The sequence below is a fragment of the Arvicanthis niloticus genome, chromosome 26 (genome assembly GCF_011762505.2).
Source record: "Arvicanthis niloticus isolate mArvNil1 chromosome 26, mArvNil1.pat.X, whole genome shotgun sequence".
NCBI lineage: Eukaryota > Metazoa > Chordata > Mammalia > Rodentia > Muridae > Arvicanthis > Arvicanthis niloticus.
The window spans coordinates 14,019,608-14,036,968 of record NC_133434.1 but is presented as its reverse complement, the minus strand read 5'-3'; the positions used below and the strand labels follow the sequence as shown (position 1 = coordinate 14,036,968).

At 47.0% G+C, this 17,361-nt stretch overlaps 1 protein-coding gene across 3 annotated transcripts in view; it reads right to left on the bottom strand.

Moving 5' to 3' along the window:
* Dscaml1 (DS cell adhesion molecule like 1) overlaps positions 1-17,361 on the bottom strand; it is a 321,523-nt gene that overhangs the window by 18,174 nt on the left and 285,988 nt on the right. For all 3 annotated transcript variants that reach the window (XR_013107524.1, XM_076924982.1, XM_076924983.1), the window contains 3 exons: positions 13,504-13,744; positions 9,522-9,668; positions 7,519-7,674 (listed from right to left, as the gene is read on the bottom strand). Coding sequence is in view for 2 of the 3 variants with exons in the window: in XM_076924982.1 (XP_076781097.1) it covers positions 7,519-7,674; positions 9,522-9,668; positions 13,504-13,744 (544 nt within the window). In the remaining variant the exon portion in view is untranslated. The remainder of the gene's footprint in view (positions 1-7,518; positions 7,675-9,521; positions 9,669-13,503; positions 13,745-17,361) is intronic.

Sequence of the window (17,361 nt, the reverse complement as noted above, 5' to 3'; positions counted from 1 at the left end):
TCCTCTAGGCTGGGACCAGGAACTGCATTTTGCTGTGTGCCGAGGGTACTGTCTCACATGCTGGTGAGGTCTTTTCTGTCTGCAGGGAACTGTATCTGGCAAGTGAACGCAGAAATCCACCCCAGAGGCTCATACAGACTTGGGGTGGCCCTGCCTCTCAGGACTGGAGGCCCAGGACTCTACCTGGGAGAATGGCAGCTTTCTGTCTCAGCCACATTTTCCACTTTTCTCTCTCCACCCTGTTGCTCTCTTCTCTTCCCACCCCTGCCATTTTTTTTTATATATCTTGGGGGTAACAAACGTACCCTATTTGATTTTTACCATACCTCCCCCAGCCTCAGTGACTCCACCCATGGAGATGAGAATCCCACTAAAGGGTTATGGTGAGAATTAATGTTATGTAAAATAAAGCACCCAGAACATTGGTACTGCACAGACGATCTCACTAGATGGTGAAGGTCACGGCTTTTGCCTTCTCTCTGCCAGCCCTCAGCATGTGAGCCACAGTGATTTGGGACCGATTAAAGTTGATGACTTTTAGGAGCAGCATCCATCCAGGGGTAGAACCCAGAGGCTGAGAGGCATTCTTGGCTTCATCCTCCTTCTGGGCTCCGGTATCCTGTTGTCCGAACTGCTGTGGTTGTGAGGTGCAAAAGTGTATGGATGACTCTGGGGTAAGTGAGGTTGTGTATCTTTGTACACTTTCTCCCTGTTATTGGAAAATGTGTGTGAAATTCACAATTGTGCATTTGTCTATTTTTCTGTCTATCTATTATACATTTATATCATCTATCTATCAGCTATCATTTATCTATCTACCTAATATCTATCTATCTATCTATCTATCTATCCATCCATCCATCAACCTATCACCTACTTATCTATCTAATTTTTTGAGATCAGATTTCACCAGTTGACTTTCAATTCACAATCCTTCTAAATTCACGATCCTCCTGAATTCATGATCTTCCTGCCTCTGCCTTCCAGTTGCTAGGACTACAAGTATGTGCCATCATGCTTGTTTCTCTGCCTAGTAGATGGAGTCTTGTAACCATGCGTCCTTCTTTTGCATCCTAGGTCTGATATTAATATTCTGGTCTCACATCAGTGGCATGCTATCCTTTTTATTTTTTTTATCATTTCATTTCAAACTCACCTCTGTGTACTATCTTGTGTGTGTGTCACACGTGTCACAGTGCATGTGTCCATTCTCACCTTTCACCTAGTTTAAAACAGGGTTTCTCTTGTTTCACTCTAGCATATGCCATGACAGGAGGTTACAAAATTCTGGAGCTTCTCCATCTTACCACAGGAGCTCTGGGATTATGGGTGAACTATTTGACGCAGGGTCTGGGGATTCGAACTTAAGTCTTCAGCCTTGCTTGGCAAGCATTTTAACCCAGTAAGCCACCTTTCCATCTCCCCTTTATACATCTTTATGCTTTAGATATCTTCTGTATCGTATGTATTTAGGTTTTGCTACTAACCAGTCTGACAGACCCTATCTTCTAATTGGAGAATTTACTCCGTTTATCTTTAATGCAATAACTGGTACATTTGTGTTTAAACTTACCCTCTGATAAATGTTCCCTACTTGTCTCACTTCTTAGGTTTCCTTTTTCTTTGCTTTTGTGGCTTCTGAATTGAGTTTTTTGAAAATGATTCGTCTTGGAGAGCTGGCTCAGTGGTTTAGAGCACTTGTTGCTCTTAAAGAGGACCAAGGCTCAATACCTAGCATCAAAGGTGTCTTACAACCATCCATCACTCCAGTTCCAGGTGATCCAATGCCCTCCTTTGACCTCTGTGGCACCAGAAACACACATAGTGTGCATACATACATACAGGCAAAATACACACACACACACACACATACACATTATACTGTGTATATATATGGATTTTTACATATAAATATATGCATTTAAATAAATAATATTGCATTTCCTATTAGCCTGACTTATTTTCAGCAATTATTCAATATAAAAAACCTTTTTTTTTTTTTGAGATAAGGACTCTGTAACCCACACTGGCTTAAATTTTAGGTTCCACCTCTTTCAGCCTCCCAAGTGCTGGGTTAACAGGCATGGGGCGCCACACCTGACCACTAAATGAGTCTTTGATTTACCAAAGTTCAATGTCCATGGGCGCTTTTCTTTTTAGACAATGCGAAGACATCAGAGATTTCACATGCTCTCGCTCAGTCCGTATGTCAGTACTGAGTACTTTAGTTCTGTATAGACATCATCATTACGGTCATTTTATACAGTCAGTATTAATTTAGACTGACCCATCTGTCTACCAGTTAATTGCTTTGCTTTCCTAGCTGCATCAGTGAGCTTCCATCTGGGAGCATTCTCCTTCTAGCTAAACAATAATACCTTTGACTGTTTCTCCAGGGCAGGTATGCTGGCGATAAATTCTTTCAGCCATTGCCGGAATGAAGATGTCTTCTTTAAAACATTATTTTATTTTTTTAGACTTCTTCTCTTCATTGTAGGTACATGAGTGTTTTGCTTGCATGTGCATGCCTGTAGAGGTCAGAAGAGGACGTAGAACCTTCTGGAACTGGAGTTACATATGGCTGTGAGCCATGACGTGGGTGCTGAGAACTAAACCCAGCTTCTCTGTAGGAGCAAAAGTACTCCAAACGGCTGAGCCCTGTGTCCAGTCCTCTGAATGAACATGCCTTCATTTATTTTAATCTTGAGGCATAGTCTATGTGAAACATCATAGGTCATCATGGTTTCCTTACCTATAACTAGTACTTCTCTTTTTAAAGTTGTTTTAAGCTTCCAACACTTTTGACAAGTTGGTTGACCCTCTTATCATTGCTTCTTTTCAGATTTTCTTCCTTCTGGTTGCTTCTAAGATTCATTCACTCACTCTCTCTCCACCTCTTCTTTTCTCCCTCCTCCCCTCCCTCCCTCCTTCCTTCCCTTCTCCTGCCTTATTATACTATGCTTCAGTGTGTATTTCTTTATGTTGCCATCTACAGAGTTAGAACATCTTGGCTTTGTGGCTTGATAGTGTTTATCATCCTTAAGACATTTTCAGAATATTATTTTCTGCTCACTTCTCTTTCTCCTTTTTCTGGGCTGTCCTCCATATCTCTATAGCCTTGACATTCAGATTAGTCCCTCAACTAGCATGGGCATCAGTTGGAGACATGTTAGACATTTGAAAACTACAGGTCTTATCCTAGGCCAACCGAATCAATCTGGGTTTTTTAACGTGATTCCTGAATGATATGCATGCATATTAAAGCTTGAAGATAATTAATTAGAGATAATTTGTCTATGTGTTTTGCTTGGTCACTTCTAGTCCAGTGGTTCTCAACCTTCCTACTGCAGGGACCCTTTAGTACAGTTCCTCATGTTGTGGTGACCCTCGACCATAAATTTTTTTTTTGTTGTTGTTGCTACTTCACAACTGTAATTTTGCTACTTTTATGAAGCGTAATGTGAATATCTATGTCTTCTAATGGTCTTTGGGGGTTGAAATCCACAGGTTGAAAACCATGGTTCTAGTCATTTGTCTATCTGTACTTCATCTGCTTCTTTTGCCTTATCTTCCAGTTCAAAATGTGTCTTTTGAGCTGTGTCTAATGCATGTTTACACTCATCAGCTGAGTTCTTAATTTTGGTATTAGTTTAACATTTTTTCCACTTGATAGTTTTTTTTTTTTGTAATTTTTAGCCCTGACCAGTATAATTAGCATAAAGTCCATGTTTGGTCATTTCAAGTGTGGAAATTATACATTCCTTTGTATATATTTTTTCTAACGGCTTTTCTTTATTTGCTGATTCTGTCCTACTAATTTTTATTGTGTACTGGACATAATACTTGATAAACTGTACTAGCAATGTGAGAATTCAGATGATAACCATCTACCCAAAGAGAAGATACATCCTGGACACCAGCAATTCTGGTGTCTTTAATTCACCTGGACACTTTAATTTAAATTATAGGCCTGGGAGAAACGTGTGTCCTTGGCTCATGCTTATTCCTGGACTCAAAGGAGTGTTTGTACTTCAAGGTTTTGATTTAAGAAGAGTGATATTCACTAGACAGACTTAAACTCCCCAGCAGGCCCTGGCCTCTAATTTGTGTTCTCCTAGCGCTGTTCAGTGTCTTAGTCGTGGCCTCAAGATTCAGAAAATGTCCCTTAGGGAAAGTGTAGCTTCGCGTCAGGCTCTCTTCCTGAGTCCTGATCTTCCCTGGAGTCCTGGCCCAATAATTGAGTCTCTTGTCAACAATATGATAACATTTAGGCAGGCATTTTTTTTTAAAATCACTTGATTTCTGGCTGCCTTCAGCAAGAAGGGAGACATGAGTCTTTCACTCCTCGTCTCCTCCCCCCAGCAGCTGCAGCCCCAGCACAGAAGCTTCACACAGGCTTCTGTCACTGGTCCTTATCTGACTCTGCCCAACGAGGGCTATCCTCCCAGAATAGTCCTGCTCCTTCCTCAGCTAAAGGCCTTTGAAGCAGTCAAGCATGAAGCTTGGCATGGCTTTGGATTCCACAGAGAAAGCAAGGAGTGGACAAGAGGCTCTGTAGTTCAAGAATGGAGTCCAACCAAGACAGCCTGGAGCCAAGCACAGGCTGAGTTCTGCACTTAGAAGACAATGTGACTTCTATGTTTGCAATCTTCTTCTCCTCCTCCTTCTCCTCCTCTTCTACCTCCTCCTTCTTGTTCTTCTTCTTCCTCTTCTTGTTCTTCTTGTTCTCCTTCTCCTCTTCTTCCTCCTCCTCTCCTCCTCCCCTCCCCCTTCTCCTTTTCCTTCTTCTTCTTTTATAAAAATTAGTTTATTTGTATATTTTTATTTTACGCATATGGATGTTCTACCTGTGTGAATGTATGTACACCGGCTGTGTGCAGTGCCTGCAGAGATCACAAGAGGCCACTGGATCCTCTGGAACTGTAGTAACAGATAGTCTTGAGCTGCCTTGTTGGTTCTGGGAAGTGCAAGTCCTCCTAATTGCTCGACCACTGCTCCAGCCTCCTATTTCTTTTGTGTGTGTGTATGTTCATGTGTGTGCTAGTGCATGGATGCATAGATGTGCAGGCCTGACTGAGGGCAAGCATGGGAGGTTGTGTTCCTTACGGAGCCTCTACCTTGGTTTTTGACATAGGGTTTCTTACTGGGACCCAAAGCCTGCCAATTAGGCAGAATTTGCTGGCCAAATGAGCCCCAGGGATCTCTCTGTCTTTAGCCCTGGGATTACAAGAGTATGTTACCGTACCTGGCTTTCTATGTGGGTTGTGGGGATCAAACTTCAGTCCTTACATTGTCTGGCAAGCATTTTTCAGAGTGAGCTATCTTCCCAACTCCATATATTTTTCTATTTCTTTTGGTTGCATCTAAAGTATTTTAATTTTTTTTCCCGAGGGTGGTGGGCAGGTGTGGTCAGTCTTAAGATCTTCAGGTTAATCTACTTGGCCAAGGTCTCACGGAGGGGCTGTGCTTAGAACACGGACCTGTCTGCTCTCCCTGCCAAATGACTACAAACTGGAACACAGCATGTCACACATATGTCAAGTCACGACTGCTGTTTGGGATGAGACTCACCTGATGTTACACCCTTTCTGACCTTGGGTTTCCCTTGGGGACATTGAGTCTCTCCCCTGGTGAGTCATTGGCCGCACCTTGGTAGCCACAAAGCGACTATCATTCCCTGTCACTGCAGGCTGCTTCTACAGAGCTTTCTGGCCATCTTGCTTCTTTTAGTCCAGTGAGGCACCACTGTTCCCACTTTGTCACACAGAAACTCGGAGTGGGCAGCAAAGGCTTGAGAGGTGACAACAGGACTGGGCCAGCTCTTCTGTGGACTTGGCCAGGACCCTTTCCACACCATGCATCTGCCTCCTAAAGGTGGAGACTCTGACCCTAGGCCTGGCTCCTGTTGTATGTGTTCCTGTGTGGTCTGAAAGTGACTTTGGGTGGACAATTGAGGGCTCCTGGAAGGACAGGATGATGCCTGTGGCCCCGGGGCTCCCTTTGGGACCTCGCTTTGGTTAAACACAGGGAGATACTCATGGATGTGGCATTGACTGACAGAAGTATCAGGAAACTTACAGACCTCAGCAAATCATCTCCAAAGACCAAGGAGGTGCCGTGTAGCCTGGCCTCAGGCTTTATGGTGGGACTGGGCTGGGTGAGAGAGTTCAGTTTATCCTTTACCCAAGAGCAGGTGGTACTGCCCAGAGCCGTCCTAGGGAGCTGTGACAAGGTTTGTGACAAGCACATGTGACAGGAGGGTTGGGAAATGCTGAATTGAGATGTTGAGGAGGGAGCTGGGGCTGAAGGGAGAGTAGACCAAGCCAGCTCCTGGACTAAGAGCATATAAAATTCCTCTCCATCATTCATAACTCTGACCCTTCCAGAATCTCTACCAAATATCTGAATAGACTCTAGATCCCATGTCTCCATATTCCTTGAAGAAACATAGGCTGAGTAAGAAGGAAGGACCCATGATGCCAATTGATGGGTGCTGTTTACACGCCTACTGTGTTCCAGGCACTCTTCAGTCAAATGCAGCCTTTCTAAGGACAGGGCACCTGGCTCAGGGCATGCAGTTAAGAAATAACCAAAGGCTAGTGAGATGTCTAAGCAGGTCAGCACATCTGAATCCGATCACTGAATTGCATGCTAAGATGGAAGGATAGAAACAATTCCATCAAGTTGTCCTCTGGCCTCCACACATGTGCTACGGCATGCACACATGCATGTGCACATCATATACACACATATAATACCACCGACAAAGTACTAGAGCAGGGTGGGGAAAAAATGGATGGGCAGAAGCAGGAGCCCAGAGTTGTATGTCGGCGGATATGGGGGACATAGGTGGAGCCACTTTCTATTTCAATGCTCTCCCAGACTTGTGCAGTTCTGAGCCCCTGTTGGAAACCCAACCCTTCTCCCCACTAGTCCCTCTAGGATTGACTCAGCCTCCAGCCTGCATTTACTCACAGTATATTCTTGAGTTTGCCCCTAATTCTGCTCAATCGGGAAGAACCTAGTGATCACAACTCCATATGGAGGCCGATTTCATTTTTCTCCCAGTGAGTTCAAGGTCCAGGCCACACTGGGGCCTCGGTGGGATGACCACCAAGTCCTTAACCCTGACTGTACTTAATAGCATCCCTGAACCCATACAAACTGCAACATCCACACTTAAGAGGAAAGTAGGCTGAATCTGGCAGGAGAACAGATGCTTCAAAAGGATGCCCTGTGGGTGGTACTGGGAGGAGAATTGTCAGACTGGTGACCCAGTGCTCCAGAAAGCAGAGTGATAAGGGAGGGGACAGTTGCTTAGATGTTCCAGCATCCATCCCAGAGCATGTCAACAAGCTTCAAACCACCCTCCAAGTGCCCAGAGGGCCAAGAGAAAAAATGGTGTCTTGCTCTTGCCTTGCCCCCAGGATAGGGGCTGGAAGCAAGTAGTATATATTTGGGGTGTGCTCCAGGGAGGCCAGTTCTGAGGGCAGACTGGGAGGTCAGCCTCGAACTTACCATCTTCCTTGGTCTGGATATAGAGCACACTGCTGCGCACACCATCCCCAGCCTGTGTGTAGGCGAGCACCTGGACGCTGTAGTTGGTGAACTTCTCCATACCCCGAAGCTCCACTCGCTCCCTTGTGGTGGTGACATTCTGCATCTCACCCCACTCTGTGGAGACAGACCTCTGATCATGAGACTGGCCATGTCATGCTCCATGTCCTCTGCCAGCCTGGGCTCAGACCTCTACTCTATAGAGACTCTATAGGGCCACTGTCCTTTGGCCATGTCTCTCCGTCAGTACCCAACCAGGGCCCAAGTGTATGCTGGCTTTGAACCTCAGTTGACTTTGTACCAACTCGCCTCACTGCCATCCAGGCATAAGCCAAGGGCTCAAGCCAGGTGGTCAGGTGACAGTGCAGTATTCAGGGTCCAGAGGGTGAGAACACCATACCCCATCATGCTCAAAGATTCAAATCTTTGAGGCAGGGGGATGGCAGAGGTTTGAGTACAGGAAGCAGCGCTGACCTGTCTGGGACACCTAGAAAGACCTAGGAAGGTCAGTTTGTCTAACAGCCCAGTGGTCTTTGGAGAGTAGAGAGGCTGATGTCTTCTCTGAGGGCTGAGTCAGAAAGCCTGCTGCCTTGGAAAAGAGAAAGCAAGTTCTGGAAGGAGCCTTACACTGACCATGTGTAAGGGTCACATTTGTTTACTTGCTTGTTTTTTTTGTTTTTGTTTTTTGTTTGTTTGTTTGTTTGTTTGTTTGTTTTTTTTTTTTTTTTGAGCCAGGATCTCACTATGCAGTTCTGGCTGGCAGGGTGGCCTGAGATCTCACATCAAAAGGACTTGGGGGACCTTCAAGACTGAAGCTTCCTAGTTTTGCTAAGAGAAAATGAATCAGAGATGTCCCTTCTAGCAGAGTCCAGGTGGGGAGGGAGGTGCCAGTAACCTGGACAGGTGGCTGTGAGCCACACTCCCAGGTCCTCCAACCCCAGGTACTCCGGAGGGAAGGGTGCAGGAGCCTGGGAGGCATGGCGTTCAGGATGACGATGCAAACTCATCACAGGTCCCTGTGCTCTGCTGAAGTGAGTGAAACTTTTGCGTGTATAGCTAAGGATGCCCAGGCTCTGGCTCTGCATCCTACAGACTTTCTTGCCCTAGAAGATCGTTGTGCACACCACTGGGCATGAGAGCAGATGTGTTCGTTGGCGCTCCATAGACCTGCCAGCATCTGAGGCAAAGGCTCCCCGAAGGTAACTCTTTCACTTGCCTCTCGCTGTCTTCGTGTTACTGAGAGCTTGGCCCCTCTCCTCACATGACCCTGGTTGCTCCCTGCTTTGGACTCACATCTTGGGCCCCGCCCCTCACATGACCCAGGTGGCGGCCTGCATTAGACTGACATTTTAGGCCCCGCCCCTCACACGCCCCTAGGTCACTGCTTTGCAGTTGGACTCACATCTTACTGGCCACCTGGGTTTACTGACACCTGAGTTTGGTCAAGGAGAAGCTTCCTTAGTTTTGCATAAGTCTGCTTCCTCACTCACCGCTCCAGGCCTAGATGAAGACAGCTTCCTGCAGCTACTAATCGTGGCCACCCTCTCTCCCTCCACTGAAAACAGCCCCTCAATACACAATTGTGTGTGCCATCTGTTCCTGACTAAGAAGGCCATAAAGTCCTAATAAAAACATGTTAGAATAGCAAAAATACCTCAGTATCCCAATGTGGGCTGTTGTCTAGGTGTGGCTAGTATGTACCGTCCCTCACCAGGTGATCTTGTATATGACCTCGACCCTGGATCTGGCTCTGGTTCCAGACTAAAAAGGACATGTGCAAATGGACCCTGATCTACTCTCTTACTGTCACATTACCTCCTTGAGGATTTCATAGGTGTGGAGAGGGGGCTGCACTTGCCCTTGACACAGTCCTGAGAGCTGTCAGCTCTAATCAAGCCTGGAGCAAATCCCAAGGGATATAAGCCTATCAGCCTGGACCCAGCCACCAATCCCAGAAGGCTTACCTCCATCAACATAGAGTGACCAGAAGATGACTCGGTAGCCTTTGAGGACACCGTTGAGGGTGCTTCGTGGGGGCTCTGACCAGGAGATGACAGCCACGTCAGAAGTGATGGACAGAGCTCGGACATTCTCTGGGGGTTGGCTGGGCACTGCAGAGGGGGAGTCAACAATTAGTTATGATATGAGAGACAGCATAGTGTATGTGTCTCAGATTGGGCCCTGTCACTCTACATTGTAGGGATATAGCTTAGATGACTGGAGGGACTGTCTGACACACAGCTCTGGGATTCAAATACTGCCATTCAAATCTCCTCGGGTTCAATCTGAAGTGGCTAGGTATCTCTCCAGTCTCAGCCCCCAGCTTTCTGGAGCAAGGTGGCCCTGAGTGTTAGATTCTGGAGAAGGGGAAGAACTTGGGCATAGTCCAGACAACTCCTCAGGAGGCTGTGACAGAGAACTCACAAGAAGAATGTGGTGGCTTGGGAGACCAATCAAGTCTCAAGCAGTATCTTAACTGAGGGCTGCCACCCCCTTGGTGCTCATTGACCAGAGATGGATCTGAACCCAGGGCTGACCTGGAGATGTCCTTGTTCTGGGGCTAAGCTGAAGGGAAAGAGAAGAAGAAAGGGGACCTCTACGGAACCTGGTATAGGGTCGGGAAGTTCCCATGGAGATCACCAGGACTTCTGGGCCCATTACTTCTTATCTCATGCCCACCTAAGAGCATGCCCAAGTGTCTGGGTGTCCCGAAACCACAGCATAAGGCTAACATGGGTGACTGCTTGCCTTTGACTCTCTGATAGCTCCCTCTGTGGTTCCTAAGTCCCCAACCTTGGGCTAACTCTTTCTCACAGTGGGAGCAAAACACTGGGGGGTGGTCTCTGCTAAGAAGAACTTGAGTGGCACTTTGTGCTGGCTTCCAAGGAGCCCAGGACACAGGGAAAGAGCAAGCTGATCTGCCGTGAATGGGAGTGAGGAGGCAGAGGCTGGAGGGAAGGTAATTAGATCCCGTTGCCCCACAAGAGGCAACTCTAATTTTTATGAGCATTTAAATGATAATACATCATCCTAACGATCCTCTTTGAGAGTGATTATTGTTTCATATTACTTAGGTGTAAAAATATAAGCACCATGTAATTAGGGACCCAGTGTAATAAACTAATACAGATCGCCCGTTCGAACAAAATGAAGGTAATACAATTATGGGAAAGACACTCTTGCTAAGGCAGGGGCCCTTGAATACCCCAGGAGGAGTGCTAATATCGCCAGAAAACGATCAGGATCTGACAGGCTAACGAGGGCCTTAATTAAGTATGAAAAACTGCTGAGCAAATGTATGTGGAAACTTCCTTCCCTGTCTCCTCCTTTGTTTTGAAAAGGACTCTACAGCCCGTGCTGAGTCCTCTCTGGTGGAAACTCCAAGGGCCCTGCTGTGTGACGGAGGCTACCTTCCTCTGAGGCCCTGGCCCAGACTGTTTGAAGGATGAGGGATGAAGGATGGGAGTTTAGGGTTGGGCAGGCTGGCCTGGGCTCTGGGTTTGGACACTGGCTCCAGACAGACCTTCCTGGCATGGGTTGCATCAGGTTTTGCTCCCAAGCAGAGGGAAAACAGGGATTCTGCTTGGATATTCATCATGGCTCTTATATCTATAAGTAGATACGGAACTTAACTGCTGCCAGTCTTGGCTGCACTCTGGGGATTCTGACCCAGCTGTGGATCTCATGAGTACCCTATGGGCCACAAGCAACAGCAGCAGCACCCTCACTCCATCATCATCACGTAACAGGAGTCCCTGTTACAAAGAGCTCTGGGGTCCAGTGAACACGGTCAGGCTTCCAGGGACTGCTATGGAAGTCCTGAGTAAAGGCTTACACTACTTTTATTGATACGTCAGCCTGAAAGGTGACAAGCTGGTATTCATCAGCCCAGTGAGGCCTGTGGCCGTTGTCAGGGATAAGCTTGGGGACCAGGACAGACTGCCTGTGCTCCTTCAGGCTCTCTGCACCCCTCTGCTCTCTGCCAGGCTTTCCTCTCCCTTTCCCCACTCAGATCTGGGGTCTGCCCCATCCCAAAGCTCAGCTGTGACCTAGAACAATGAGAAGAATCTGGGGACAGATCCTAAAAACCAGGATTTGAAACCAGGGCACTCCAGACAGTGCCCACTTTTAGCCAAGGTTCAGAACAGTGGGGACAATCTTCTGTGGTATTTCAGGCCTGACTCCCTCTCAGAGGGGACTGCACTTCCAGAGAGGAAGACGAGAGGGCACACCGAAGCTCAGGGCCTGGCTCCCCAGTGCTGGAATGCTTGGGTTTTTGAACAGGGACATCACACCTCTCTTCTTCTGGGAGAAGTAGACTCAAGATCTAGACAGGTTTCACGCTATCCCCCACTTTTAATCAGGAAAGCAATGTAGGAAGAAGCTTTGAAGATTCTTCTGCATCTCCTTTATTCTGCTTTTTAGGTGTGTGTGTGTGTGTGTGTGTGTGTGTGTATGTGTGTGTGAGAGAGACAGAGACAGAGAGGCAGAGGCAGAGACAGAGAGGCAGAGGCAGAGGCAGAGGCAGAGGCAGAGGCAGAGGCAGAGGCAGAGGCAGAGGCAGAGGCAGAGGCAGAGGCAGAGGCAGAGGCAGAGGCAGAGGCAGAGGCAGAGGCGGCAGAGGCAGAGGCAGAGGCAGAGGCAGAGGCAGAGGCAGAGGCAGAGGCAGAGGCAGAGGCAGAGGCAGAGGCAGAGGCAGACAGAGGCAGGGTCAGGCCTCTGCTGTCATCTTTCGTGTGTGTGGACAGGAGGCATGTTCCTGTTCTCCCTTGAGGCTTCCACATGTGTTGGAGAGGGGGCTGCACTTGCCCTTGACACAGTCCTGAGAGCTGTCAGCTCTTACCAAGCCTGGAGCAAATCCCAAGGGATATAAGCCCATCAGCCTGGACCCAGCCATCAATCCCAGAAGGCACTTCCATTTACTATCAGACTGTGGGGGCTTTTCCGGTTATCAGGGTGCTAAGATTTATTTATTTTGAGACAAGGCCTTCAGTTGACCTGGAGCTCACTGTGTAAAGCAGGATGGCTTTGATTTCACAGAGGTCTGTCTGCCTCTGCCTCCCAAGTGCTGGTACTAAAGATGCCTGCCACCTCAGCCAGAAGAGTGTTTTTAAGAACCAGGTTCTAAATTCTTCTGCCAATCAGCGGTTAGAATTTCTTAACTCCATAGTCTCTTCTTGCACCCTAAAAACAGATGGGGATACACTGCAGCCTAGAACAAGGGTAGCTTGGCTCTTCCACGTTTTCTTTTTAATGGAGAAACTGAGTTTAGAATGAGGGGAAATTTTGGTCAGAGAGGGGAAGGGGACCAGAAGGAAGGAGAGAGATACAGGAACGGGGAGACGTGGATAGACAGGCTAATGTCCTACAGGCAGGCCAAGGGGCAGAGAACCAATCAGCAAGTGAGGGATAGCGGTCACATGGGCTGAGGCTATATTTCTTGAGTGGGATCAAGGCCAGTCGGTAAGAGGAGATGGGGGGGGTGTTGGTTAGGCTTTGTTAATTTGACATAAATTAGAGACATCTGGGAACTTCATCTGAGAAATTGTCTCCATCAGTTTGGCCCATAAGCAAGTTGGTAGAGCATTTTCTTGATTAGTAACCACTATGAGAAAAGCCAGTTGACTGTGGGCAGTGCCACCTTTGGACAGGTGGTCCTGGGTTTCACAAGAAAGCCAATGGAGTAAGTCATAGAGAGAAAGCCATGGCCCCTGCTTTAGTTGATGCCTCTGGGATCCTGCCTTGACTTCCCTCAGTGATGATGTGTAAGATGAGACAGACCCTCTCTCCCCCAAGATGCTTTTAGGCAATGTTTTATCACAGCAGTAGAAAGCAAATGAGAACACTCAGAAAGCTCGTGTTGCCTACAGGATCAATGTAGGCCCAGACCCTGGGTCTGCCTGGCAGAACCTGACCCCCTGCTCCCAACCTTGTGGCTTCCCTCACCATCCTCCAAGGTGGTGGCATTGATCTCACTGGATGAGGGCCCTGTGCCAGCCCGGTTGAAGGCTTGGACCACCACGCCATACTGAGCGAACTTCTTGAGGTTATCCAGGGTGTAGACTTCACTGTCCCCCGTCGCTTTCATTTCCACAATACTGTACTGCCCATTGCTGCCGGGGCTGTTCTCTCTGTAGCCAATCTGGTATCCCCGGATGACTCCATTCTGCAGCTCCTTCTTTGGTGCCTGTGGACCAGGGGAAGAAGGGCCGAGGAAAAGACCCAGTGACACTCTGAGATGTCTTTGTTCTTAGAGCCAAGGGCACATCATTACTCTGTTACCAGACACTGAAAAGCTCCTGTTTCACTTGGATTGAACCCTTGGAACATTAAGACCCTTTGTGACCTTGATACTCAGATATAGACCCATCCTCTCACATAGGCTTCCATGCTATTCTTACCGGACTCATGACTGTCCTTACTATGGTCCCTGTCCTCTGTCATGTCCTTGAGGAGAGATCCCCTTCTTTATGAGACAATCTTTAGCCATTAGTGGGTTATTCTAGCCTCTGATTTTTATTCCTTGGCTTCTGACATTTTATAGAGTTTACTTATGTGTTTGAACATCCGCCCCAGGAGAACCTAATGTCACAAAGATGAGGTGTATTGACTCTTCAGTATATGTGTCTATAATAGTGTCTGTCATAGTGTGCTCTGAATACACAATGTATGTGTGTATGTGAGGGTGTGTGTGCATGTGGAGACCTTCCTCCATCACCCTCTACCTTATTTTTGAGATAGACTCTCTCATTGGTCCTTCTGTGCTTCTTTTGTTTTGGCTAAACCCAAGAGCCATCAGTCTCTTCCCCCCTTGTACTGGGCTTGTTGATGCATTTGAGTGCTAAGCTTTTATGTGGCTTTGGGGGCCAGAGCTCAGGTCTTCATGCTTTCCCAGCAAGCACTGAGCCATCTCCACAGCCTCCTGAACAGCCTCTTAAACATGGCCCGTAAGCAAATCTCCCGAAGATAAAAAACAAAACAAAGACTGCCTGAGTTTTGCCTGACTCAGATCCTCCCGGAATAGGCTGTGTTGCCCCAGACACAGTGACCAGGGGTGGAGCGGTGATGAGGGTGGAGCCATGGACCGTGGGGCTGTGATGAAGGTGGGGCATGATGAAGGTGGAGCTGTGATGAGGGCGGGGCTGTGACGAGGGTGGGGCACGATGAGGGCGGAGGCATGGTGAGGGTGGAGCCTGTGGCAGCCCAAAGATGAAAGGTCTGAGATGTCAAGAGGCACTGGTGGGAATGAAGGACCAATCCCAGAGATCCAGAAGAACAGAACAGAGAACATTCTAGCAGCATGAGTCCAGGCTGGGAAACATTCTCACCCCAAGCTTGAGTCCTAATATAAACTCTGCTGCATGTAATCATATGCATACACAGGTGTCTTGAGAGAAGACATAGACACACGAACAGCGGTATATGGCAGGATCTTACATGACTCTCCCCTGACACTCCCCGGTTGTGTAATCGATGTCTGTGAAGTACTATGAGCACATGTTTAGATCCTTCCAAACATCCTAATCCCCACACCTGCCCATGGCCAGATGCAGTTAGATCCTCAAATAGAAACTGGCTTCTTTAGGGACAGGGCCTGCCCAACTTTAAATTGAGATAGCACAGCCACTTCTGTGCATATAAAACCAGCTAGAACCAGAGTTTTGAAGACAATGAAGTTAATTTAAAAGTCCACCTTTTATTGTACTAAAAAAATAGTGAGATAAAAAAACAATTAAGTTCGTAAAATAGCCCCACTGTTTCTTTTAATTCAATGAATGTTTTAAATTAATTGCATTTTTAAGATCACTGTTAACTCAATAAAATTAAGTTTTTAATTTAATGTAATTGTTTTGAACTCACTAAATAGGTGTGTGTGTGTGTGTGTGTGTGTGTGTGTGTGTGTGTGTGTTTAATTGGCTTGACTTTTGCTATTGCCTGAATTGTCTTCTTTCTGCACTTGGGCAATTCTGCACACTAGCCTGAAAGTGGGAAGATCTGTGCAGCTGGGGCTTGTGCACACTAATGTACACACTTAGATACCTACTGGAAACACACACTCATTTTCAAGAGCACATTACACTCATTCCTACACACTACATACACTCTGCTATTGCATGTACACAGTCACATTGTTATACAGTACCATACTGCCTTACACAGCCAGGGCTACATATCCCATGATCTAGCCCTGTATTTATCACAGAGGGTTGTCTGCATCATGCATACACCTGTATACTTGACCTGGGGCTATCTTTGTCTAGTTATATCTCTGTGCATATAACCCAGGGCTATTTTACCACAATAGATACCTATGCACATGACCCAGGGCCATGTATGTCATGATATGCTTGTACACAAGACCACAGCTACACACGCTGGCAGAAGCCCTGGGCAAGCACTTGAGTGCCCCCTGATGTACATGTATATTTCACAACTTTATACAAATCTTGACATGCCTTCTCTATTTCTCTCTGTGACTCACTTTTCTCTCTTCTTCCTTTTCTTTCTCCCTACATCTTCTTCCCTCCGTCTCTCCCTCCCTCCCAAACATGCACACTCGGGATTTAAATCAATCTTAACAATATTTCTCTGAAGCATTAAGAAATCAATAGGGCTGATTGCAAATTTATGTCATAAAGCAGGGGTGATCCATCTCACAGAGAGTCTTAAAGCAGAGTGACTTATCTTTCAAGTGAATCTTTATTTTTCATTAATCTGTTCTCGGTGTGAAAAAAAAATCCCCACGAGAAGTCAGTGCCCAAATTTATTGACTTGCTGGCTCATTCTGAAGTTCTAACTTTCTAATCAATTTTATTTTTCATTATGAGACTTTAGAGAAATAAATTTGATTCTAAATTTCTATCGACCTCGGCTCTGGGTCAGAACTTTGTAGCAAATGCCTTGGTGGTGTTTTACACAGTTCTCTGGCTCCACCTCGGGGCTCCCTCTGTGTAGTCTCAAGAGATGAGTTCAGAATTGGGATGCCGACAGGAATAGGGGTGGGGACTGAGCCTTATCTTTAGCTTCTGGGCAAAGCTCTGGGGCCCAGATCTGAATCTCGAGGGCGTTTTCTAGGGGGTGTGTCTGTGAGGAATTTCTGATCAGGCTAATGGAGATGGGACGATTCGTCCTAAGTGTGAGCGGCTCCCTTCATGGACGTTCCTACTGAAGGAAGAGAAGAAAGTGTGCTTGCTGACTGTGTACACCACCTTGTGTGCCTTCCCCACCGTGATGGACTGACCCCTCAAACTGTGAGCCCAAATCAACCCTCTGTCGTTAACTTGCTGACGTCAAGTATTTTATCACAGCGACAAGAAAAGCAGACAATATGAGGCACCAGGTACGAACACATCTTCTGGCCGTTCCTCTCAGCAAGGAAGCGACTAGGCTATTCCTGCTGTGTGAGCATGCACACACACACACGCGGAAGACTGATTACCCACGAAGATGAAGCCACCCCAAGGTCCATGTCAAGACTGGAATGCACTTGGAGGACCAAGGCCATGTCCAAAGAAGCCCCCCACCCCCAAGTTTGTTCAGTATGCTGTAGTGGGGAGATAGGTCTGGGAGTCTAGTCCATGTGCCTTGGTCTCTGTCTTATATCTGAGCAACTATAGGCAAGTCACCTCGAATCTCAACATCCTTGGCCTCCTCAGCTGACTGTGAATGGAAGTGCCTTTCCAGTCACCCTTAAGAATAGAGAGGGCCAGATGAGTTTGTGTAGAATCGAGCCCTGGAGGCTGGATGCTGCAGAGTTTCAGAAAGTCATGGAGTCACTGGGTCATCTATGTATGTGGAAGGACC